This window comes from Eucalyptus grandis, chromosome 1, assembly GCF_016545825.1.
Source record: "Eucalyptus grandis isolate ANBG69807.140 chromosome 1, ASM1654582v1, whole genome shotgun sequence".
In the NCBI taxonomy this organism is placed as follows: domain Eukaryota; kingdom Viridiplantae; phylum Streptophyta; class Magnoliopsida; order Myrtales; family Myrtaceae; genus Eucalyptus; species Eucalyptus grandis.
In genome coordinates this window covers 41,847,169-41,874,847 of record NC_052612.1, presented here as the reverse complement: position 1 = coordinate 41,874,847, position 27,679 = coordinate 41,847,169, and the positions used below count along the sequence as shown (strand labels likewise).

The 27,679-nt window shown below is 40.0% G+C and overlaps 1 protein-coding gene across 1 annotated transcript; it reads left to right on the top strand.

The window, feature by feature from the left end:
- The first annotated feature begins 116 nt into the window (after positions 1–116).
- Positions 117–4,322, top strand: LOC104443860 (probable mediator of RNA polymerase II transcription subunit 26b). Its single transcript, XM_010057415.3, has 9 exons — positions 117–1,538; positions 1,644–1,712; positions 1,824–1,906; positions 2,495–2,544; positions 2,646–2,797; positions 2,908–2,935; positions 3,026–3,342; positions 3,425–3,515; positions 3,731–4,322. Exons 1-9 carry the CDS (start codon positions 1,080–1,082, stop codon positions 3,853–3,855), a joined length of 1,374 nt encoding a protein of 457 aa, XP_010055717.1. The 5' UTR covers positions 117–1,079; the 3' UTR covers positions 3,856–4,322.
- Positions 4,323–27,679: the final 23,357 nt, after the last annotated feature.

Sequence of the window (27,679 nt, the reverse complement as noted above, 5' to 3'; positions counted from 1 at the left end):
TTTTTTAGCTCGGTTGAAAATTTGCGAACATGGCGACCGGTCGAGCCGCGCCACTAAACGACAAAGGGAGAAAAGAAAAATCAATTTTTATCTCCATAGAAAAACCCCACGAGAAATTTCTCTTCCCTTTCCCAGCAACGGTGATCTTTGAGGTGAGGGAAGGCAAAGGGCCGGAGGGGGAAACTGGAAATCTTATTGGCCTTTAGTTTTAGCAGCATCCTGGGGCAATTTTCGTTTCCGATTTTCCATTTTTCCCTTTTGGCCTTTTGCTTGCGTCGGACCGAACGGGGAACGGGGGAAGGAGATAGAGAGACCGGAAAACCGGAAAACCTCCGATCGTCGTTGTCGTCTCTCTCTTTCTCTCTCTCATCGATCCCTTCTCTCTCCTCTTCCCAGTGTTCGGTTTTCACTCGCCGTCGCCGAGCCTCTTCCCCGGAGGAAGATTCCCGGGGGGAAGAAAAAATTGCATTTGCTTTCTGGGTTTTAATCTTGTCGAAATCCAAGAACTCGCATCTGCCCTTTTCTTGTTCTTTTTTTTTTTTTTTTTTTGGGTTGCCCGCTCTTGTCTTGGGTCTCGTCGGATATTGATTGTTGAAATTCTTGGATTTCCGATCGTCTCCGGCCGCTTTATCGATTACCCATCTGACGTATCCATTCTTTTCTCATCGGCAATAACCTCGGCATTGGGAAAAAGTCAATTTTTTGGACTGGACGTGGAATAATTTAGCCAATCGCGGGGCGTTGATCTTTTTCCCCTTCCCGATCGATTGCCTGGATTTGGGATTGTTGGGTATTCGTCTAATCGTCGGAAGGGAACAGCTCTTTGAGATTTCCTGGGTCCAGCGTCTGCTTCTATACTACGTTAGTATTCTTTTACCCGATTGTTTGGTGGAGCTGGGGAGAAAGAACAAAAAATTCAAAGCTGCTCCCCCAAAGTCGTGTCTGGGCTGCTGCGGAATCGCATGAAAGTCGGTTCTTGATGATCCCTGAGGACGTCTGAGCTTCCGGATTACTGACCTGAAACCGTTCCTTCGATTCTTGGCCTTGCAAGAATCGATTCTTGGCCTTGATTTTGAGCCATGGCCATGAAGTCCGACTCTCTGGATTATTGGAGGCATTACTTTAGGACCGCGAATTGCGATATATTCGATATCATCGACCGCGCGATCATTGTGGCGGCCTCAGATTGCCCAAAAGAGTTCAGGCTGAGGAGGGATCGCATCGCGGAGAGGCTGTTCACGTGCCGGTTGACCCGGTGTTTGGGCTGCGACCGGGTTGAGCTGGCAGTGCCGAGCGGGGATGAGGATGATGAGTTGAAGGGTGGAATTGCTGGGGAGGGATGTGATTTCGAGGCTGGTGGGAGCAAAGAGAGCAAAGTGAATAGCAGTAGGGATGATCATGGTGAGTTGTTCATGAACCAGGAGAGCAATTACAGCTATGGAGAGGCCGAGGCACTTACAGATGAGATGGAAGAGGAGTCTCAAATTCATGAAGAGGTCCTGAGGATCAAAGAGATTTTGCTCAACAGTGATGAGGAGGTAAAACTTCTCCCTTGTTTATCTTTGCAAATATTAGCATTCTGGGAACTGCATGATTCCTTTTTGTCATCTTAATCTGACACACTTGCTTTGACGACATTACAGTCTGAATCAGCGCTTTACGAATCGTTGAGGCGGCTCCAATTGATGGCTTTAACCATGGGGATATTGAAGGTTTGGTTCATTGGCTTTTGTCCTGAATTCTATGCAGTTCTAGGGCTTGTCATGCTTAGTTACTTCTTTTCCAGCTCTGGGCCTGGTGTTAATGTTGTTGGTTCTATGCAGGCAACTGGGATTGGGAAAGCTGTTAATCCTCTGAGGAAGCACAAGTCGAAGCCAATCAGACGCCTTTCTCAGACTCTTATCATGTAAGATCCTTGTAGAAAAACAGCATGAATTGAAATCTTTTGACAGAACTGAAATTTTTTTTCCCTACCTTGCAATGCATTCATTGCATTTTGATTTAGCTCTTGACGAGTCTGGTAACTGACTCATGTTTTCACAATTTGTACGAGTGCTAACAGTTGCTTTGTCTTTAAGTGCTACATATCGGTGGCTCCTGTTTAGATAAGTTTGGTTTTGGCAATAGCTTTGTCCATTTTATGTTGATCATGTCTTTGAGACATTAGTTAGGTGACAAATAGTCATTACTAGCCGTAGCTCTTGCAGATGTCACTGAACTTCAGTCAGTATACTGTCATCTTTATTTGGTCCAAAGAAGAATAACTTTTGTAGTCTTATGAAATCCAAATTCTAGTGACTCGGTAATGTAAGAACCGAGCATGTATGGCTGGTAAGTGGTGACTAGCTGCGGACCAATAGTTTTCTGAAATGACGGCCTTCAGTTTTATTGGCATCAATATCAGTTCTTTTCTGTATTCTTATCGGATTGTATCAAAGTGGTATCAATTCTCATTTGCAAGATCAATTTATTGATTGTTTATTTTTTGTTGCAGGGCGTGGAAGACTATGGTGGAAGAGTGGATGCAGGGTGCGCCGCCTGCTGGTACAGATTTGCTTCCTACTTTCTGATTGCTAAGAAAAGATAGGCTAGTTTTTCATGTCCCTTGCACGGGTTCTAAGTGCTCATTTATTGTGCGAGAGCAGGGAGTACCCCTGATTCTGTGAACCCGTCAAGTGATGATGAAGAAGAGGAAGAGGGAGAGGAAGAGGGAGAGGAAGAGGAAGGACTTCCATCTCCGCCTTTGGACGAGGGAGCATTTTTGCCTCCTCACACATCTACAATGGAGCTATCTCGGGTAAAAATTTCTTCTCGCATATTAGAGGCATTTTTATTTGAGGAAGTTCATTGCCTCTGAACTTATTGACTCTGCTTCTTTGCATGTCCGGGGCTTGTTCTTTTGTGAAGTTCTTCGATGGCATGGATGATGACGGAAGTGAGTATAACTTTATTCACTCTATTGCTACATGTTTTTTCCATTGGTCCTTTCTTTAGATTAATTTCTGTACAAATGCTAAATTTCCAGATCCTCGTACTGGTGGAGAATCTGCTAAGAACCGTGAATATGGAAGAAAACCGTCCCAAGAGAAGCAAAATGTGAGCGAGCAACGAAGAGAGAGAAAGCCAGATGGAGTGAAAGACAGTCTCAAAGATAACAGTAGTCAACATTTGAAGAAGCGAGAAGACATTGTGAAGCCAAATAGACCCTCAAACACTAATGCTGGGCAGGGTAGACATACAAATCTCACTACAGAGCAAAAGGTCAACAAAGAGTCCAAGCTCCAGCTGAGAAAATTGGAGAGGACTTCCGCTCAGAGGAGAATGGTCCGTAATCAGAAAGATGTAAGGACGCATCTCAGGTTTTTGAAGTCTGTTGCTTACAACAAGCATTATCTGATGTCGCTGTTGTTTCCTTGTCTCTTAGGACGCCAAGTATTCAATAGAAGTTGCCGTCCAAATGAAACTTGAAGCTACGAAGAGGAAGCTCCAGGAAAGTTATCAACAAGTTGAGAATGGTAAGTGTCCTTGATTTATGTTGTCATTTTGTGGTTTTTGGTTAAATCCTGCCTCAAACTTATAAATTCAAGAGAGGGAAGTTTTCATCGGGGCATGAAATCGGAGCGGCGATGATTGGAGGCGTGTCGTTAAATTTCGATCTTAGTATTTAAAATACATTTTCTCTTGTTTGGCCTTATCTGGATTTAATTGTGCCCCTTTCTTTCCTGAACAGCCAAGAAGCAGCGGACTATACAGGTAATGGATTTGCATGATCTCCCGAAACAGTCGCATGGCCACAGAAATCTACACATGAGACCCGGGAACCAGAACAGGCATTGGGCAAATGGACGGCGCTAGTTTGAAAGTTTCCGCTCATTGTACTGGAGAGACTTTGCAAGTACTTTCTGTCATGAAAGCTAGTGAGAGGACGTTAAGAACACCGGATCATGTTGCTGATCATTGAATGCTGATGATCGGGCTTTCTCGCAGCGCAAAGTCTCAAGAAAGCTTCGAAATTCCTTAGCTCAATATGACATTCCTTGAGGTACTTAGAATTTAGGATTTTAGCTTTTCAGGTTTCATCAAATTGGGAGGTAAATCTGACTTTTCCGGTAATTGGTTGGGTCGTCGTAACCAGAAAGATGATTGTAGAGGAACTCTAATTTACATCATCCCGGTCAACATGTATTTACTGGTCTCGAACATTTGTTCTCGATTTTTATTCTCAAGATGGGAGAGTATCGATCATGCTTCTAGCTGGCATGTATAGACGTTTGCATATAATAAAATCCAAATTGGAGGATAACGTATGAGTTGTGAACTGCTGTTTATAGCCCATGCTCCATGACATGACAAGTTTGGACATTCTTGATATGCAGTTACATTGCTTTACCTCATCTTTCTGTATGCGCTCTTTTTTTCTCTTGATGCCAACAAGATGATTTCTGACCTCCTAGTTTTCTTGCAAAAGAAGAAACCGACCCGGGTTGCTTATTTTTGATGAGAACCGCGGAGATGTGTTAGGAAAAGGAACACCACAAACGGATCGATTCCGATGCAGTTCCAAGGTCCTACGTAAACATTCGCAAAAGGAGATGGCGGGGGGAGACTTTGGATTGTCGAAACACGTGCAGCAATCTTCGCCGGCCGTGTCAACCTTTTCCTCCCTTTTCTCCGTTTCGGATTCTCCACTTTGACGCATTTCTTTGCCTTTCTCTAAAGTCCAAACGACGCGTCGCTTGGGTTAGGTGGCTTGGGCGGATGGATGATGATAACTATTCCGATATGTAGCACCAAATCAAGCATCCAATCCTGGGGGACAGTTACGTTTCAACGCGTCCTTTTTGAAATCGACGTGTCGGGCTCCGCATGCTTCATCGTTCCATGTCTATCGACCTCGCGAGCTAATCCTACTACTCTTCGAAACGACCCATCTTTCTTCGTTCCGTTCGAATGACTCGAGCATGCCCTTGGCTAGGGAAGAAAGGTAAAGTGAACCCGAGAACCACTTCCGGCTCCCGTCGGTCGCGAGTGATGTGGACTTGGCCACGCGTTGTCCTCATCTGTCGCTACAGCTGCAACGAAACCGCTCCAAGATTTCAATGCGCTGGAGCTTCGATCGCCATTTATGGCAGCTGATGTTGCCGTGTGAAATGTTGAATTTCCAAAGGCGGTCGCTTGACTTGGCCATTTGAGGTGGAAGAGACTGAGAGGGAGAGTTTTAAATAGACGGTGGTTGGCATGGGACCCCAAAACTCTTCTTTGGGTAGAGATGAAGCGGAGATGGGGTTCACCATGTGTCCCTCGTTTGGTACATGAGAGTCACACAAGACACCATCCCTAATGTAACAGGTAAAATTTACGAAGTACAATGTAACCATCCGATGTCATTATATTAATTAAATCAATGTAATTAATTCTGAGCATATACATGTCGCACTTGAATCAAAATAATCAAGAATGTTCAAACCGCTCGGTAATATCGCGGCACGGAAGAACGTCATTAGCCACGCAAGTCTTGCGTTGCAAACTTCCCGCGATCAATGGCGGGCCCAAGAAGTCTAGACTAAAGCACGCTTTTATGCAATACCTAATATAGTCGTACCGAATGCTAGAGGCCTGGCCCTCACCAGCCCCCACGGCCTATCACCGCCGCGAATCCGTCCAAAGCAAGAGAGAGAGAAAGTAAAGAAAGTAAGTGCCTCTAGTGTCTACTCTCCTCGATGGACCGTGAAAAAATCGAAGGTGACATAAGGGATGGCGTATGCGGGTCGGTTTTGACCGATATCCGGGAGGGAAGGGATCGTGAGAGTGGGGGCCAATCCGCAAAGGCACATGCACTTCCATGGAGCGTCGTCCATGTGTGCGCGTTGATTCCATCCCCCCATCGAAAGGGTCAAAGAACCTCAAAGGCTCTTTTCTCTCTCTCCGCTGCTCCTGCTTTGCCTTTTGTTTTCCCTCTCCCTTTCTTTCTTCCCTCTCCTTTCGTTTCCTTTGCATTTTGTCTCTTTGGCTCTCCTTTGCTGGCCTACCCTTTTTGACCGCCGACCCTTAAAGGAGCTTTTCAGCCCGTTCCTTTCTTCTTCCCCTCCCTTCTTTTTCTTCGGGCCTTTCTTCTTCTTTTACATGTTTTTGTGCTAGTTTGTTTTATCGGGTAAGATGCCTTGTTTTGTAGGTTTTATTAGGTTGAAATAAGTTGTAGTTTGATAATGGGCTCGACCTGTTAATAGTGGTGTTAACCCCTTTTTTTTGCTACCTTAATTGTCATTAGACTTTTTCATCTTTTCTTTGATCGTGTTAAAGTGATTCTAATAAGTTTAGGCAAGAGCGAAAGATAAAGTTACAAATATTAATAGAATTTCAAAGAAATATAAAATAATTATGCATAGATTTATGTGTCATGTTTTGCATTTTGTGGAAGTTTGGGGTGTTTTGATTTTTGTCAAAGTCAAAGTGTGTGAGCTATACATATTAAAAGAAGCCCTTAAATTTCTTTCTTTAACTAAGAAGGACACGATTAGTGCTCTTCGCCGAGCTGTCAGATCGGAAATGCAAATTTGGAATACCTTGTGAGCAATGCAAGTTCTAAGCAAATCTACTCATATAAAAATAAAAATAAAGTTCTCGACAATCCTGATTTTTAGAGTGGGGTTCGGTGGATGGCAATAGAAATTCCAAATATGCTTGTTGCGGATAAAGACGATTCCATTGGAATCTAATCGTTACCCTATGCGCAAATCATCATCGCCCAAGATAGTGGCTGACATTCCTTTCAAGACATTGGTTCTGCGTAAGGGCAACCAATGCATTGAAACTCGTAAATTTCCTCAATTTGTTATTTCTCCAGTATCTTTGAGATGCTTTTTAAGTAAGAGACTTTGTCTAAGTCTTGCTCTTTCTAAGGTCCTAAGCCTGTTTGGGAGCTACATCTTATCCGAACCCTCTAACCTTAGTGATTAATTCTGGCCCTCGTGGGGTTGGCTATGTGAATGACATAATGTTTTGATTGGTGGCAGTTGCTTTGTCAATAATATATGTATGGTGTGTTTATATTACAATCCTAATCCTTCAATCCTTACACATTATGATGTGAACCGTAGCCACCGAAATTTGTTATAAAAGTAGTTAATATTACATTAGATCCCGGTTGGGATTTCGTTGAATTTTTCTTCCAATCAACGATCCACTTATTCAATGGGCGGGCTAAACCACTTCTAATTTTGCGGGTTTTGAGTACCTTAGATAGGCAATGAAAGCGACTTTTCTTTACGAATACCGATGCATATTATTTAGGATGCAGAATTAGGGTTTGAAGGATTGTTCTAACACGAGAATGGATTTTGTCATATTATTTCAGGAATCAAGGGCCATCCATCGTATATTCTTTTTATGGTTGTTTGTGATGATTAGCCGTTGGGTAATGCAAATTCCAGGTTTTGGGCTCGGGTGCAATTACAGCCACAATCTCACGAGGGGTTACATCACTTGTACGAAACCACGCAATACAATGTGGATGGCTGTATATGGCCAAAAGATAAAGCCGTTGACATTACGACAAAATTCCATTTTATAAGAACAAATGAAACTGGTGATGTCTTTAATTATTCATAATGCTAGCAATGGTAGGGTGTCATGTCACCTTAAGAAGATAAGGGGAGGAGAAAGAGAAACGAAAGGAAAGTTCACTTTGGGATCCATCTTACAACAAGATCATCAACGGGGTCATGAAAGTGTTCCCCATCATCCCAGCTTTGCAATGGCTTGGTGTCAGTGGAACGAAAAGGAGATCCAAGGATAAGGGTCTTCTTCCCGCCAGCTCATATGCTCACCCGCAAACCCAAAGTTGAGTGGATCTTTCGGTCCACGTATCGTGGATTAACCTTTTGTATCTACACCACCCAGCGCTGCGGCGCAGTTGGCTCAAGCGCTTGTTCCTCTCGCAAAAGGTTCAACGTTCGAATCCCAGCTGCGTCGTGCTGACTTACCTGGGGAGCAAGGGTGGTGGTGACTCTACTTTCCCTCCAGGGGTTTCTTCCGCCGCAAGAACGCAGGGAGTTCCCGGGTCAAAAAAAAAAAAAAAAAAAAAAACCTTTTGTATCTACGGACATTATTATTTAGAAATCTTAAAACTTAGTATAAGATGATCAACTATCTACGAAGATTATTATTTAAAAATCTTAAAATTCATTGTAAGGTGATTAATTCAGTTCTAAAGTTTTCGTTTGATCAAAAATTGCTAAAGTGGTCGTTGGCTATTTTACACAATATTACTGATGCTGATGTAGATAATTTTTACGAATTTTTTTACAAATTCTTTTTGAATTTTTTTTTTCATTGTCCATCTTCTCGAAAGGATCAATGGGGATCGCCGACACCTCACCAACCCTTTCGTGAAGAACATTAGAAAAAAAGTCTTATAATATTTTGTAAATATCATCATTAGAAAAAAAAATCTTATAATATTTTATAAATACCATTCACATCAACATTAGTCGTGTTATTTAGAATGACTATCAATTACTTTAACAATTTTCAATTAATTTCGGCTATAAAAATTATATTGATAAATTATCAAAAAATTTAGCACTATATTCATCATTATCCTTTTTTTCCCTTGACGAGTAACGTATAAGAATTCGTATGATCATCAAATGTGACTTTGCCGTTACCGTGTTTGCCTCGATAATCATAATCCCCATTCCCTTCTCCGCCCATGGAAATGAGGTCGAAACGAGGAACTTCACTTTGAATTAGGTAAGCAATCTTGTCTAGCGAACGAAGTGAAGAATGTGCCGTCCAATTTGAAAGATGTGTTACATGACGTGTTTGCAGTGTAGCTGACTTTCAGCGACGGAAGTGTTTCGGGTTGCTCCACTAAGCAACTGACACGTCATCCGTGCTTATCCATCTCTTTCGCACCACAAGATGGAACTGCACAAATTCGTGGCCTCGTTTCTTTCGTTCGTTACAGGACAAACTGGTGTGATGATGGCGGCGGCGGCTGAGTTGGTTGTCAAGGTGGGCCAAAAAGGACACCTCGTATATCTTAAATTTTGTGCCACACTTATTTCATTGCTTGAGAGAAAAACAAAAGCATTTTTGGATTTTCTAATATGCATTTCACGAAAAATAAATTAATCACGAAAAATATATTCTACTAATGAAAAAATATATTAAAAAATGAGAAAAATATTTTTCACTTTTCAAAAGGCGGAAAAGTTTTCCATACTTTCTTTCATTTAATCAATTTTTCACCAAACACATATTTATTTTATTTTAAGCTTTCCTTTTGTTTTAAATAGAGTTCTTAATTTTTTTTTCTCTTTTCCTTTTCTTCAAGCTCGTTTAGATTTAGCGAGCCAAAGCTTGTGGCCTCGACGGAGCTCAAGCTTAGGTGGATCAATCGAGCCTCGAGCTTGCTAACCCGCATCTTGGCTGGTTGTCAGGCTGTCGACCATTGCTAAGGTAAGAGGCCAATAGAGGAAGGAGGAGGAAGAAGGAGGAAGGAAAAGAAAAAGAAAAAAAGAAAATTAAAAAATAAGAATTTGATTTTAAATAAAATATTTAAAATTTTGATTTTTTGGTAACTTTTCCTTGAAAATCAAATCAGAAATTGAATGATGAAAAATATTTTCTAGTTTATTTTTAAATTTTGGCTGAACACAAAATATTGTTATTTTCCTAAAAATGAATTTCAAGAAAAGATTTTTTAGATATGTGATATTTTCTACAAAATAAACAAAGCCTAAGTATTATAAAAATATTTTCAATCACTTGAGTACTATAACTTATGTATTATGTACAACACTCATTTGAATATCATAATTTTTAAAAAAGTTCACTGCAAATGCCATACCAAGTCAAATTTTGACACTTGAGTGAACATCAACTCAAAGTTATGACACACAAATTAGCATTTTTTAGAAGTTATCATTCTTAAGTAACCGGAAAAAAGTTTATGACACTCTGGTGAATGTCGTATAAAGTTATAATACTTATGTTGTACTTATCTCTAAAGTTTGGTGATGGCGGTGGCAACAGCTATCGAGTATTGATGGCGATGTTCTCTGAGACTAGCCATGGCAGATGGGGGTGGTGAGTAGGAAGCGTTTGATTCACTTAATAAAAATAAATATTGGGGTGTTCAAAAATTACAAAAAACAAAAGAGGAAGGTTGACCTCGAACTTTCTAGACCAGCTGATTGGTCCGCTCAAACACCAACTCTGGACCTTTGATGACAAATTAATCGCGTTAACCTCCACATTAGCGGACACTATTAGTTTTCATTTAACAAAAAGACCATATCAAGCCAACAATTTAGAGATTATATCGAATAAAAAAAAGTTGTGAGTTGATATTGATCACCGAACAAAAGATCAGAGACCATTCGCGCGAGCGGAAAATACTGATTTTTGTCCCTTGCTAACGTGTCCTTTAGCGTGCCCATTAGGAAAAAAAGACATCAATATAATGTATCAGTGGACCACTCTCCTTTGATCAGATATCTTTAAAAGAAATTCAAGTCCTACACTCAACCACCAAAATCATTTTGCAAAGTACCTAATTAACTATACGAAGTTGCATGCCTAATCATGTTCATGAGTGGATATTGAAAATGATGAGAAATAATATAATATGCTTTGCAAGTGTCTATCCATACTTTATTTGGCAATGGTTGGTTCAAGGAGCAAGGCCAACTCTTTAAACAATTCTCAAAAAATAATTACTTCCCTTCGTTCCCAAAGCACCCCACAACAACCTGATTAATGTTGGGTTGCTTTAGAAGAAATGGACAAATGTGACGTGGCAATCAGATTTTGGGTGTTGACTTTTGGGGAAAAAAAAAAAAGTGGGCCTTGTCTGTCCTGATTAATATCTCTAGGCAAGCAACGGCTTGTCGGATGGCAAGATGAGCAATATCAATTAATTTTGTAGAGTGAAACAGAAAAATAAATAAATATGGACAATATAACAACAATTGACATCACACCCATGTTACAACTTTTTTTTATAAGTTGCTAGTTTTCTAGAGTGAGAAAAAGTGCCCTTTACAAAAAGCACTTTCAACTTTCCTGTCCATGATTTTGCAAGAGTTGTGAGAAGCTTTTGTAAATTTAGATGAATGTTTTTAGAAAAAAAGAAAAAAGAAAGAGAGGGTGTTCAACAAAATATGAAATGCATATGAACGAATAAAAGTGAATTCCTAAGCCGAAATTTAAAAAAGTGAAAGAAACTTCAAATTTGCATTGAATTCTCAATTTTACAAAACTAATGAAATTGCACAGTGAGACGAAATCAATGCAGCAGTTAATTTTTCTTGAAGATTTATATTCATCATAAAATACTTGACTTGCACTTTCATGTCTAGATACAACAGTAAAGAGAAATCAACATGTGCTTGAGATAGTTGTTATTTTCTAAAATAATTTACAATAGGAATGAACGATTATAATTAGAGAATTTGAAAGTTCTTCAAATTGTATTCTCATTACATTACCCGAGCTTGACAAGCTAGATGGCCCGGGACGGCAGTAAACAGACCAGCGGGGGATTACATTTGAATGAGAGGGAAAGGGCCATCGAACCGATCTTGAGCAGCGAGTGTTGGGCTTGTGGACGAATGCTTAACAAGATCAGAGAAAGAAAATCGAATTTCGACTTCTTAAGCTGGAATTGGACCTTAGCTTTTCACCGTCTCCCATTTTCTTCAGCTTGATCCATGTCCACACGAAATCAACGAAGACCCATTAAGCCCACGAAACCCTCTTAAGTTAGCTAAAAATGGGTGCGGTGGAGCCGGCTATGGCGTAATACAATCCCACCATGCTATGGAGGGAAGAGATCAAGAGGGCATTCTCTCCAGGCGCCCTTCCAACTACACATGTTGCAAGAAACGCGGTGGAGTTGAGTGTTCAATGTCGATGACCTCGTCCGGTCGGACAGAACGGAGAGACAACGCGTGGAATTTGTTCAAATTCTGGATGGAGGAGCGCAAGGCTTTCCCATCTTCCTTCCTCAAGTTTCAAACTTTAAACTTCGTTAGCTGGCTCAGCGATCCAACTTTCCTGAGCATTCCATTATCTCAGTCCGCATTGACGCAGCACAGCTTGTATAGTGACGCAAGGCCTCTAATTCCCGCATTTGATTTGAAGCCGTGCTTGCGATAGTACAAGTCCAGCCCCCACTCATACCGGTAGAGCAAGAGATATCGAAGGCGTCGTAGCTTAAGGACGGAAGTGGGCAACTCGGACGCCAAGGTTTCCTTCAGGTCCAAAGTCTTCGGCTTTTGTAGGTTTCCTATTGAACTTTAAAACTTCCTTATCTGTGTACGTCTCAATCTTAAATGCTTCAAATGGTATGATATGATAATCTCCTTGGGAAATGAATCTAAAGGAGCATCCCTTAGGTCTAACACCTCGAGCAGCTTAAGCCCATTTACCCAGGGGCTAATACCAAGGAGTTTGAAAGTACATTTGGCAATCCGAACACAAGTGGAGAGGGAAGACGAACGGCATTGATCTTGCGCCATTGTGCATTGGTAGAGCTTCAACGGATGGCAACTCGCCGGGCCTATCTGGAAGACTTTGTGATCGTTGGATTGGCTATTGTTGCGAAATTTTCCTCCGACCTTGTCAATAGTATCTCCCTCAAGATGTCATGTACACACACGATAAGCGTGGATCCTCCCGTCGGTGGTTTGTTCTCGCAACTAGGATCAAGCTTCTATCATGAAGCTCTAGGAGGTACTTCTCTGTAACTACTTCCAATGTCTTGCTATTTTGCCCTTCCACGGACCCTTCAGATACTTATAGACGGATGAGCCTCATGCACCTAATTATAGGGGGTGTCAATGGGTCGGGTCCGGCCGGACCCAAAGTGTAAGGGCCACATGCTCCGACTTGACCCGACCCTAAACGCATAAGACCTAAAGCAAGAAACCTAGGTCAGGTTTTCAGTTTTTTTTTTTTTTTTTTTTTTTTGTAGGGCGAAGTTACTTTTCCTATGCATTAGCTAGCTAGTTGTGATGCCAAGTGAAAACAAATTATCACAGTCAAAATTCAAAAACTGAAAAAACAGTTATCAAACCAAAACTCGACGAAGACACTTTATAATATATCGATAGCGGTCTGTCATCATTACCTCTTGAGTGCATCAGAAATGCAGGCATTATAAGCACTGTTATCTTAGTCTATAGAACCTCACAAGAGCTCAATCACAAGTCAATTAGTAAAGAGTTTAAGCTACGCATTTACACTGTCACATTTTCTACAATGTAGCAGGATGCAAATACTATAACTCAACTGACAAAACTAGAAATAGGATAGGCTTAAGTCACACGAATCAAAAGCACGACCATAATGAAGATACATGTCATTGCAAAGATCAAAAGTCAAGTAAAGCATGTAGTCTTAGGGCCTATTTGGTAACCATCCCAATAGTGCCCGATTATGATTTTTTGTTTCTAAGAGTAGTTTTGGAACAAAATCGTGTTTAGTAAAATTTTTGTTCCCAAGAATAAATTTCTATTTTTTTGTTCCTAGAAATAGATTTGGAATAGAATCAAGAATTTAAAAAAAAATTGATTCTTATTCCCTAGAACAAATCTAAGAATTAAGCCATTTTATTTTTCTTCTTCCATTTTCTCTTCTTCTTCTTCATCTACCGCCACCGCCGCAATTACCGTCCGCCGCCCACTATCGCCGGTCTCCGGCAACCCGTTTGGCGAGCTCGTAGAAGGTTCACCGAGCTAGGGCGAAACAAGCCCGAGTTCCACCAACAACCTTGGCCGAGGTGGGCAAGCCTTGTGATCCGGCGAGGCCGAGCCTCGCCGATGGCCAAGCGGGCCCCACCCAGGCTCCGGCTTCGCGATGGCTTGGGCGGTCACCGGCCCGGCGAGGCTCGGGCGGCCATCGGTGAGGCTCGGCCTCGTCGAGGGTCGGCGACACTCCGATGAGCTTGTTGACCCTCATCTGGCCAATCACCAGCCACTTGAAGAAGAAGAATAGGAGAGATAAAAGAAAATAAAAAAAATTATTTAAAAATTAAAAAAAATGATTTGGAATAGAAATTTTGAACATGGTATTAAACACAATTTTATTCTAGAATTAGAAATTTTGGACAATTACCAAACGGTTTAAAATGATTAGAAATTGTTCCTGTGAACAAAATAAAAAATAATTATTTCTGATTAGAAATTATTCTCGAAAAATAGAATTATTACTAAACTCACCCTTAAAGCTTTTGAAGTATATCTCTGTTGCTCATACATTAACCTAATTTGTGTTTGCCAAGCTGTCTTCAACAGCTTTCTTGTTGAATCAAGTATCTTCAATGCAACCCAAAAGGATCTTGTCAGGCTTAGTAAATTATTGAGTTGGATGGAAAGCCACTGCCCAGGGAAATGTCATGATTTAAAGCAGCTGTTTTGCAACACAAAGAACAACCTATGAACCTCAGTAGTCGGTAGGTGAAGTGATGAGAACTAAATGTGAAGAACTTCCAAGAACAATAGATGAGAAATCGTCAATCCAAGGCCACGAAAATGAATCTGTCACGTCAGACCAGGTTAATTATTGCCTTACACATAGGTTCCTACAAAAAAACAAAACAAATTCATCAACTAGCATCGTACCAGCAAAGTCATCAAAAAGCAAGGGTTAAACATGAAAGGTCGAGTATCAACAGCAATCAACCCCATCAATCATCCAGAGAAATTGATATTGAGTTTTGCTCCATAATTGTTTTGGCAACTCTATACTAAATTTTTACAATAAAAATGAGAATTAATTAATGCATTAAAATATAAGGTATTCTATAATTATATTTTTACTTGACTAAAATTTTTGAGTTCTTCTAATTCCTCCTCAATCAAACATGAAAGTGATGCATAGATCATAATCAATCTTAAACACATATAAGAACCTCCACCATAATTGGGGTCAAGGAGCTATGAAACACATCAAGCATACAACCTCATGTGCTAAATGTGGTCTCTAATGCTACAATTGAGATGTGTATAACGGTCAAAATATCTCACGCAATAGAAGAGATGATGGGATATTTAATAGAATTTATTTTTTACCAACTTAAGATATCAAACTTAGCATTATAACATTTACATCCTTCCTCTAAATACTTGTCCAATTTAGATTTTTCTTCCAAATGTTGTTGTTTGGCTTGGCTAAGATACATTGCAATTATAATATCAGCACTAACAATAGAAGACTTTGATTCGTTTACCATCCTTGTGTTTTTTAGCCCCAAGTTGTTTTGGGGTATGCATTAGTGCAATATTGCTCAAACAATGACATTAGAGATTTTGGTGCTTTATCTCATAAAGTTTCTGCTTGTTTGCTTTCGTAAACACAATTAATTATCCACTTTACATAATCCCATTATATCGCGGGTCAAGTATGCAAGTAATAAACAAAGTAAGATTGATTTATTACCTTTACCAAAAAAAAAAAAAAAAACAAAGTAAGATTGATGGTGTTCACATTGCCTAAATACTTATTGAATTTTGTCTTTATTCTCTCAACTATTTCCTACAAACTTTGGTCATCATTCTCACAACATCTATCTAATCATTATATAAATTCCATAAATATCATTTGTCATATCATTACTAGTGATATAAGAAGAATTTGAAACTTTTAAAGTCGCATCAAAAAACAACTTCAAAAAAGTAATAAATTGACGAGCATACTTCCAATCTTCACTAGTAGGTAACCATTTTGCCTTGAAAAGCTCTTCAACAAATTTGCTATCTTGAAATTCCATTGAGTTAAAAGCTATTTGAAATTTCAAAGCTGTTCCAAACATCATGTATGTCAAGTTCCAACGAGTCTTGACATCCAAACATACAAGACTCTTGGACTCAATATTCTCTAACTCATCACATTCCTTGAATCATCTTAGCATTTTAGGAGAAGATTTCACATAATGCACAGCTGAACGTATTTCATGATGCAATTATTTGTGTTTTTCAACCACTCTCTCAATCAAACTCAAGATATGAGCGCAACATCTCGTGTGGAGTAACTTGCCTTTCAATACCAAAGAGTTTTGAGAGTTTAACCACTTTCAAAATATCGAAGCCCTATGTCATTTGAGCTAGACGCTTTGAATCTCCCAATTAATCAAGCATTTTTCAATCGCTTTTCTTATTATCTTACTAGAATGACTTAGTTTGACAAAAATTTAATAGTTTCTTTTGCAACTCCCAACTTTCCTTATTATCTTGCTAGAATGACTCATGTTTGACACAAATTTAACAAATTTAACAATTTCGTTTGCAATTTCCAATTGACATCAACAAAATGAGCAGTCGGATATATGTGACTCAAATTTTGACAAGACATGATATACTCCAAGAGATGTCCCAGAGAAATATTTCTTCAATTTACTTTTTTCTTTTGTATATGAATCATAACACTTACACCTCAAAATGTTATGTGACGGGATTATGAAGTTTGGCTAGATTTTATTAAAAAAATTGTCGAAATCCTTCATGCTTTACCAACTTGAAAGGCCATTTATTAGAATAAACATGATCATTAATTCTTTCCTACTAGATTCTTGATCAAATTTCCATAGACTAAAAGAACTGCTGACCCAATAAGTTGATGTGTTGCAGTTTTTGGGTCAAATTTCCATAGACCGAGCCCCAATGAGTTGATCTGATGCACTTTTTTGCCAACGTTTGCGTATGAAAATTGTTAGATGACGATGCATCGAACGGGTCCCTTCACCACTAGCACAATCATTATGAGCCCGGCAATATAAAAATTTAGCCTTTTCTTCATGGAATCTGTTCAAAGTGTTCCCACACTGTAGAGAGAATAGGGGAGTCTGGTGCGAGGCGTCGCCTGCAAACGAGAGCTCGTACGTCAAGGTCCGCACCACCACCAACTACGTCCGCTCGAAGCCGACGACACACCGCCCTAGCAAGCCGACCGACTCGCTGGAGTCGCACCAGGTCTTCGCGCTTGGCCACAACAAGCCCGAGTCGGCGGGCTCCACACTGAAGATCTCCGTCTGGGACTCACCGTCGGAGAGCTTCCTCGGCGGCGTCTGCTTCGAACTTTCCAATGTGCCGGTCCGCGACTCGCCCGATAGCCCGCTGGCCCCGCAGTGGTACCACCTCGAGGGCAGCGACGCGGCGGAGCGGAGCGGCGTCTCTATCGACATCCAGCTCTTCGTCTGAATCGGCACCCAGGCCGACGACGCGTTCCCGGAGGCGTGGAGCTCTGACACGCCGTACGTGGTTCACACACGCTCCAAGGTGTAACTGTTGTCAAAGTTGTGGTACTTTGCAGGTGACGGTGATTGAAGCTCGGGACCTCCACATCGTTTCAAACTTGCTGCCGCTGACGACGCCGGAGGTCACGGTGGCTGTGTTGGTGGGTGACGGGGTTAGGGATTTTCAATCGTGTATAGAGAGAGTAGGGGCGTCTGGAGAGAGAGAGGGAGATGGGGCCAAAAGGCCTGCACGGTACCGGTGCCGAGAGGGCCCGCGCCCGACCCGGCCCAACCTGACCCTAACCAATTTGAAGAGGACTTTGGGACGAGTCGGGTCGGGTCGGTACTGGCCATACCGGGTCGGGCCGATCCTGGCTGGGCCTTTTTGACAGTCCTACCTCATTATATGTTCCTCTAGAAAAATGCTTAGTTATAGGAGACAAGATTTCAAATAGTGAGGCAAATCAGAGTACCCACTTGACAGTATCTTTCTTAGATTAAAAAACGTGCCATTCCCTTCTAATTCATTGCCTCTTAGCAAATACTCTTCTTCTTCTATCACCGTTGAGAGCTTGTGGAGCAGGAATGTCACCATTCCATCTGCCATGAATCCCCAAGTTTAAGAACTCGGGACTGAATCGGTTGGACTTGTTACGCTCTTCCTTTTTTTATTGTTGAGTATGAAAATGTCTTTCGACAAGACCCCGAGTTTGATTTAACCCAATGATGAACTTTTCGGTGGTGGCTCAATGCGATTATGGTGACAGACAAAACGTAAAAGTGAAGATCATGCATAGAAAATATAGGCTTCTTTGGCTGACGGCTTTATAGGTTAAGGAACGAAAGATGGGAATGATTTAAGCGAACGAGAGGGACGTAACTTCTTTATACCCAAAACAAGAAGAAGCCAAACCTCGGTTGACTGATATGTCACTACCAGAAGAAGTTTCACCTGACATGATCATGAAATGTCTGCTAAAATATGCGTGATCATCCGTTGTGGACACAAGAAAGAGGAGGAAGGGAGAAAGAAGATGCCTTCCCATTTTCCAAGTAGCGCTATTGTTGGGCGATCTCAATCAGATATTTCGAGCGAATACTCATTCTTTTTCCGCACATATCGTCAGAATATCCATGTCAAGATGAGAGAGTAAACTCCTATAGTATTGTAATCATTCTTCCGTCATCACCGACGAGATCTGAAGCGGACTTTGAATGACGAGTGCATGTTTGGTAAATTTGTGTTCTTTTTTATTTCTTTTAATTTTTTAAAATATTTTTATTTTAGAACTAAAACTTAAAAACACGCCTAGTTTTTTTTGTTTCTTGCTTCAATTTTGATCTAACCAGAAAAAAAAAAATTACAACCAAAATTGATCCGCTGATCTAACCACAAAATTGATGAAAGCTTTCATTCCGAAATTGTGCGGATTGATGAAAACTAAGGAAGAGGCAAAGGACGGCGCGGTGACTTTGTGCGCCATTTCAGGAAATTAGCCGAGCGCAGTGAAAGAGAAAATCTCTCGGTATACTTATTACGACACTAATGACCGGCTGCCACTGTCACCAACGGATCTTAGCCAAGTGCACAGAAGCTGCTTACTAGGAATCACCTCTCGATGCAGGCCCCTGCTGGACCAAGCTGAGATCCCACGATTATTTAGCTAAGGAGCAAAGTTTTGATCATTCATTCTATCGATACCAGCTTCAACGTACATCCCTTGAAATTATGCACTGGAGCCCATCTCTGTTTGTCCAGCCAAGTGCCTTAAATTCAAAACAATCATTAAAAAAATTATTAAAAATTATCTATATGACGTTGGCGCCATTCATATTATGTATAACGGTCAGCATCCACCTTGGCGATTTCTAACCAAAGTAAGCCAGATAGATTCAATTAATAAAATGTAAAAAAAATTAAGACTCGACTGGTAAAATTAAAAAATTTAAAACTGAATTGATAAAAATATAATAATTTTAAGATTTTTTAGATAATTTTTTTCGCACAAGATGAGAGAGGGGTCAAATAAGTTGATGTAGAGTGTGTTTGGTTGGACTTTTGGGGAAAGCCATTAGGAAAATGCAAAATTCTTTGGGTTAAAGAGGCTTTTCAGAATGCAAGTAGTGTTTGGAAAAAATATATTTTGCAAAAGGACTTTTTGTGATAAAAAAAATTATCAAAAGAAAAATAAAGAAAATTGACCGATAGGGGCAATGACAGCCGGCGATCGAAATTTGTTGCCAGCGGCCAACATCTAACTTAGGCAGCCCCGGAGACGATTGGGGAGGGTTGCCTGAGGTCGAGCGACCCCGGCAAAGGCCGCTTAGGGTCGGGCAACCTTCGACAACCCCGAAGACCACGACAAAGGCCGCTCGAGGTCCGGCAAAGGCCACCCGAGGTCGGGCGACCTCCGGTGACCCCCGAAGACCACCGGCAAAGGTCACTTGAGGTCAGGCGACCTCTGGCGACCCCGCCACGACCTAGATTTGGGGCTCTTGCCGCCCCCAGATCTCGATCGTAGCGGGGTCACGCGATGTCGCTGCAACCTCTAGCAACCCCGCTACAACCTAGATTTGGGGCGGTGAGGTCATGGGAGGACCTCATTGCCCGAGATCAGAGTCGTGGGGTCGCGCGACCTCGCCGCCCTCGGATCTGGGGCGACGAGGTTGCACGACCCGGATCGGGGGCGGCAAGGTCCTCTGGCAACCCTACTGCCCCAGATCTAGGTCGCAGCAAGGTCGGCGACCCAAACCTCATCGCGACTCAGATGGCGCGGCGGTCATACCACCCCCCAGCGATGGTCGCACCTCCCCCCGACGACGGTTGCCGTGCAACTGCTTGCCCTTCATCGACTACTGCTCACGGAGAAGAAGAAGAAGAAGAAGAAGAAGAAGATGATGATGAATAGTGAGGACAAAATCGGAAAACGAAAAACCAATGAGGATAATTTAGAAAGAAATTTTTTATTTTACTCCCTCTAGCATGCCAAGAAGGTTGAAAGCCAAGGCAGCCCCCAACCTACCTTAGGCTTTCGGCCTTCACAAGGCTAGCATTCTCCAAATGAGAGGTGAAATTTTTTTATCAAACACCCCAACATTGGCCCAAAGATCTTTAGGGGCTCAAAGTGGCTTCTCAAGGCCACTCCCATATGCACCTATAGTTATCTAACAATGATGAGAATTCTTCTACTTGAGTCATAGTAATTTAAGAAAACAAGAGCTCCTTTCAAACCAATTCTAGTCGAGCACAGAGAATGAGGAGCCTTGCAAATGTACATAAATGTCTTTATCAATCCCAAAAAGAACATTTCTAATATTTTTTTTTCTATTTGTATATTTCTAATAACCCAAATGATCTCTTTGTAGCGATACTATATTCATACTTGTTATATTATTTTCATAGTTAATTTTCTTTAGAACAAATTTATCTCTTGCTTTGTTTCTCTTCCGTACATATAAGAAAGAGAAAATGTCACAAATGGTCCATGAACTTTCATTTAACGATTCCATTCATCTATTTGCTCAATTTTCAATCATCTAATGTTCAATTTCATTCTTGAACTTTCGATTTGCTCAATTTGGTTCATGAACTTTCATCTAATGTTCCATCTAGTCCCTAACTATTTGAAAATTGACAAATTTCCTTTTTTAATACAAATTTATTTTTATAAAAAAAAATACCAAATTGGGTTTCTTTTTTTGTCAAAATAATACCACATTTATGCAAAGTAATAAAGGTCAATATTTATTTCCTTTCTCCATATTAAAAACAATAGAAAAATGGACAGTAATAATAAACAAAGGTGAATCTTGCATTTTGATTTCTTTTTTGTATATGCAAATTACTTGAATAATGTACAAAAGCCCATCAATCGATTTTTTTTATGGACTTCACCGAAAAGGGAAAAATCGATTGATGGGCTTTTGTACATTATTCAAGTAATTTGCATATACAAAAAAGAAATCAAAATGCAAGATTCACCTTTGTTTATTATTACTATCCCTTTTTCCATTTGTTTTTAATATGGAGAAATGAAAGAAATATTGACCTTTATTACTTTGCATAAATGTGGTATTTTTTCAACCAAAAAAAAAAACCCAGTTTGGTATTTTTTTTATTTATAAAAAACAGTTTGGTATTTAAAAAAAAGAGAAATTGGTCAATTTTCAAATAGTTAGGGAGTAGATGGAATATTAGATGAAAGTTCATGGACCAAATTGAGCAAATCAAAAGCTCATGGATGAAATTGAACATTAAATGAAAGTTTATGGACCAAATTGAGCAAATCGAAAACTCATAGATAAAATTGAATATTATATGAAAGTTCAGGGATTATTTGTGACATTTTCCCCATAAGAAACCCCATTTGATGGAAGTGGAGCAAATCTCAAATAAGATTTTTCATTCCAATTTTCCAAAAGAGTTCATTAAAAAGAATGTAGATTGCTTTTTTTTTTTCCTCCAAATTTTATGGATAATTGAAATGTAATTGAATATGTCAAATTAAAATAATGGATGATAATGACAAATTGTGAATTAATATTTTTAGTGTAAATTCATTATAAACTCTCTTTTTATTATTTATTTACTTGTGAATTTGAATTAAAATAATCATAAAAATATATAAAAATATACATTTAATATGTAACGTATCTCAATATGTAACAATTTCTATTTTTTTTTAGAAATGACATATTGATATGCCATATCATGTCGTGTTGTATGCCGCGTGTTAGTGTTGATACTATTTAGATGGACACCTATCGCGACCAATTTTTTGGGGTGTGAACCACCTAGGGTTTGACTAATGGATTACTAAGTCTAACTTAGCTCGAGCTGTCACGCCCCGAATCTCGAGCACGCCAACATCCCACCATGGTCATGCAAATGCGACATTCTCAGGTAGTGTCGCCGACCCCATTCATTTATTATAGCGCAAGCGGAACGTATTATAAAACCCCTGACAATGAAATACAGGATAGAAAAAGCAGGGAGCAAAACCACAACATAACACTTTCATAATTCAACAGAATTACAACAGAGGTCTACGGCCAAAAGTCTACAAAAGACCGGCTCTTAAAAAGGAATTGCCTTACGACCTACAAGTCAGACACGTTCTCCAATTTTTATGACTTCACCTTTGCAACTCTTCAAAGCCAACCAAAGTTATCTGGCTGCTTCGTCCACCGGGGACCTGGAAATTTTAATCCCACAATCGGGATGAGACATTGTCTCAGCAAGTTCAACCCCCTAAACCTCTATTAGAAAGAAAATACACCCCAGGTGGCCTAGCCACATCACACAAAAGACTTACCTCGTCTTAATTCCTTACTGCAGATTAGCACAATTTGTATCATACAATCTCAGGTAGTAATAATAATTCAAACAATTGGAACGCCATCACTTTCATATAAATCACAATCGCATTTAGCACGCATTCCAATTATTATTCATCACACACAAGGGCATAGCCTATTTGCGTTTGGCTATCTACTAGCATATAGCCAGGCATCGCCTCCCCACCTTGGAGCGGCTTCGTCGACATCGACGGCGTTCCCAAAGGAGCATGGGCCGTAATCAATGCGACCCGCAACCACTGCGTGGGCATCCCATATAGGGGCAAGTCCGGCTCAACAGCCCGGGGACGATCTCCTCTTAATTATCACACAACAATTCATATTCGGCTCGGGACACTTTACATTTCACTCAATGCTTCCACTTAAAATAGTGATCTCGGCCATTTTTCTTCATATTAAAAATATTCCATAAATTACTCACGTGTGTGGGAGCACATTAATTTCGAACCAGAAAGCCAATATCTCACCTTTTCAAACCCCACTATTTAATATAATCATTAAAATCCAATTTTTGCATCAAAAACCGACACTTGGGTTTTTATAAATAAAATCTCTATTTACCACAATCAACACTCAATTTGCCACATCCATTCATCAAATTCAAATTCTAAATGCACAACAAATGATCAGCACAAAATTCTGGGAAAATAAGGTCCCGAAATAATTTTCGAAATTTATTAAATAATTAATTTTATTCCGGAAATTAATTAACTAATAATATCCATATTTTTCACGATCCACACTCAATTTATAATATACAATCATCAATTTCAAATTCTGAATACACAAGAAGCGATCAACGCGAAATTTTGAGAAAATAAGGTCCAACAAAATTTTGAATTTAATAAATAATTAAATTTATTCCGAAAATAATTAAATACTAATATTTTAATAATTTCGAATAATAACATATTATTAAATTATTGAAAAATTTCGAAATATTTATTTAATCTAAAAGTATTCATTTATATCAAATCACCATTATACTAATATAAACATCAACTTAACCTTAACTAAACATACTTTAAATTAAACCAACCTCTTAATCTAATTCACAATTAAATAAACTAAACTAACCATCTAAGTTTACTTAACTTAGACTAAGCACACTTAGGGCATCATTAACCATCTAATCAAGATTTAGTGAATTAAACTCATCCGATTAACGAACCGAGTGGACCAAAACGACGGGGACGCCGAGGGGAACAACTTTCCTCAAAGTGGGCCAAGCATTCGGGGTCGAGAAGCCGACCAAAACGGGCCAAACACGAGCTAAGAAACCCATTTTTATTTGCTGCTGGTTGAGGCCAACGGAGGTGCACCGGTGGTTGGTCGGGCGTGAGATCAACGGAGACGAGCGGCGGCAACTCGGCGTGAGGAAGCGGCGGCGAACCGGCGGGTCTCCCGGCGACCTTGGCGATGGCGAGCTGGCTGCTGGTCGATGGACGAAGGCTGGAGACGCGGGCTGAGGCGAAGCGAAGAGGCGAGCGAGACTATGGCGAGCGGGCGCGGTGCGCAGGCGACGCGCACAGACGACGGCGGTGGCGAGCTTCTCCGGCGAAGCTGGCGGTGTCGAGCGGCGAAGGGGGTGGCGTCCGGTCGGCTGGTCACACGAGCATCTCCTCTCCCCTCTCTCTCTCTCTCTTCCCAAGCTTGAAGATGATGGTGATAGGTCACCTTTTTGGGGAACAAATCTCCACCTTACACTTGTCAATATCTTAGCCATTCTTGCCCCACACCATGACATCACCACTATCTCAATTTCTCCCACAACAATATTCAATAGGTGCAATTTATTTTTCCGCCGTGGCATGAAATCTCGTACACTAATTTCTCCAATTTCATTCAATTCTCTTCCAATTGAGTCAAACTGAAGTCCATAAAATTAATTCAATGTCACCATCCTTCAATTCACATATTTACTTGACCAAAGTACTATCTTGATCTCAGAAATACCACCAAAAGCAAGCCTACCAATTTTCCAAACCAAATTAATCTTTACCAAAAAAAAAAAAATTTCCAAACCAAATTAACCATACCTTGATTATTTTGCTGAAAAGCTCGGCTTGCATAAAAAATCTTCCAAAGATGAGTCAATGATCCTAAAATGATTTGTGACACACCAGACTTCCAATTTTGGAATTGATCTCAATTCACGGTTAATTTTACTCTAGCACAATATTAGTGCATTCTAATCTACCGGGTAGTTTTAGAAATTTTCATACATTTGACATGTGATCGATCAAGCCACAATGTACATCTTTGGCATTGTCGACTCTTGGTTGTCGGGGTAATCTAAAAGTTTCAAATACGAACACAAGGTACCCAATCGACAGAAACGTCGGTCTAGTGCCGATCGACCAGAATTGTGCGATCTGGTGGAATCACCCACACTTGATCACATGCCTCCGTCGAGTCGACCTATCTCCGGTCTCTAATCGATTTTTAATTGTGCCGTAATGACCCTTGCAGATTAGCTCGATCGAAAGGTCGCTTCCTAGTCAAATTCTCGAGTCTGATGCATTAGAATCTCTTAACGGCTTCACCTGATAGACTATTTTTCACATGAGTGGCCGACTCAAGGAAAAGAACTATATACATGCCAACGAAATGCTCGTCTCAATTTATTGAAAATAGAATTGGAAAATCGGGATGTCACACGAGCTCTCCTACGCCCATACCAATTCGCGACTTATGTTTAAGTTCTTAACATGCAAATGGATTTTATCTAGGAGTCGCCACTAATCTATTTTTGGTGGGTCGATTGAAAACTCAAGTAAAATAACGGGAGAATTATTTTACTCTTACGAACTAGAGACTATGGAGTACGGGGACTTGGTTACACTAGATTTCTCTAATGCCCTTTCGGTACCATTCTTTTATTTTCAAAAATATTTTTGCAGGCAACTTGAATTGATTTTAAATTTACTTCCCTAACATGTGAGGCAATCATGCGGGTGCGCAATCCACCAATTTAACGCCCAGATAAATAATAAATAAATTGCAAAAACTTATCTCGAAACAACGAAAACATCTACAATGTTAAATTAAAATCCACATCAATAACCCTAGATATGATTTTTAATTAACACGCAATTTCTTTTTTTGTTTTCACTTAATTAACGAAAATCATGCAATATGCAATGCAATATTAACTAAATGACCTAATTCTAATGACATGTAATTTCTAATTAAATGGGCCTAGCAAAAATACTAAATGGCATGCATTTCAATGAATATAACCCTAATGACGTGCATATGACATTTTTTTCTTTTTCCTAAAAGAATGCATTTTATCCTAAATAATAAAATAATTTACCCTATGACATTTTTTTGTATTTTTTTTTATGAAATTCAAAATTAGAAAGATGTGAAAAATTATCTAGCTAAATTAAGATTCTATCCAAATTATATTAAGGATTAGGTCAGGCTAAACCCTAATTTAAATCAGGATATTATCTTAACCTATCAATCTCTAACCTAAGATGTAGTCCATCTAAATCAATCTAAATTTAAAATGAAATATGCAATTTATCCTAATATGCAATGATGTACAAAGGATGCCATAATTCTAAATGACATATGCATGATGATTTTTGTTTTTTTAATAATTTAAAATGTCAAATAATTAAACATGCAATTTAAGCTAATGAAACAAAAATCTAACATCCTAAATTTATGTCTTTTTAAAATGAAATATGCAATATGCATGATGATTTTTGTTTTTTTTCGAAAATTCATGATAAATAAAATGCTTAGTCTAAATATGCAAATAACCCTAAAACATGCAATATTCTAACTCAACCATATTTTAAGATAAATAAAACAATCAAGACGAGACAAGCACCAAGCCATTCAGAATCATCAAAGATATCATATATCATTCATATCAAGGAATAATATCTCGCTAATAAAATCGATAAATTGATCTTAAAACCTTAAAGATCAAAATAACAATTTTTTTCCCACTTGATTAATTACTCCATCTAAAGCCTTATAGATGGAATAAAAAATCCAGGCGCGGTTGCGAATCATGAAATATATCCCATTGAATATTATACCTCTTAAATTAGATATCAATCTCATCAATCTAGGCAATATGATGTTTAAATCAAATTAAGATGAGATTTTTTTACCTAATTGCTGAAAACATTCCAAATTCGAATTTGTCAATGGACGGCTTGCGGGGGAACTTGACCGAACACGGCTAAGGCTCTTGGAGCAGGCTGGTCATGTGGTGGTTCATAATGATGCTGGCCAATGGGTCTCTCGGTGGTGCTTACGATCGACAAACCTACAAAACAGAAATTTCACGGGATACTTGGTTCGGGGATGAGCTCAACGGGACGAGCTCAACGGGACGCAGCTTGTCTTGACGTATGGCCAAAGGATGGTGTCGGAGCAGCTCACGTTGAGGCTTCACAGCTCAGCATGGCAGGGCAACAGCGAGTCAATGAACTCGCCAGGGACTCCACGACTAATAATATTAAAGGAACGCCAGCATGAAATATGATAAAGAATGCCTTGGTTAATTCCTGCTTTTCGTCTGTTCCCAAAAGAAGGGATGCCTCCACTGAAGACTTTGACCGAGCAACCCTCTTAGGCCACTTCCATACATCGAAAGAAATAAGAAAGTGGCATCTTCTACATGTAGTGGGTGATGAAACTGTGCCAAAAACCTAAACCTATGCATTGATACATTGGCCTCCAAATTTTCGATCGACACATTCAGTCCTAAACCTTTTAATATCGGTACCAATTTAGTCCATCCGGCCAATTTTGGCCGGCCGGGTGCCGACGTGGACGTTGGCGGTGTGACCGGACGCCGACGTGGCAATTTTTATTATTTTTTTATTATTTTTCGAATTTTTTAATTAATTTTTATTGATTTTTTTATTAATTTTTTTCTTTTTCTGTCTGCCTCTTCTTCCGGGGTGGCGGCGAGCCTCACCGAGGCTCGCGGCCACCGGGCGAGGGCCGCGAAGCCCTCGCCGCCGCCCGGCGAGGGTCGTGGCCCTCGCCCGCCTCTCCCAGACGCCGGCGAGGCGGCTTCGCCGGATCCGGGCGAGGCCGGCTCGCCGC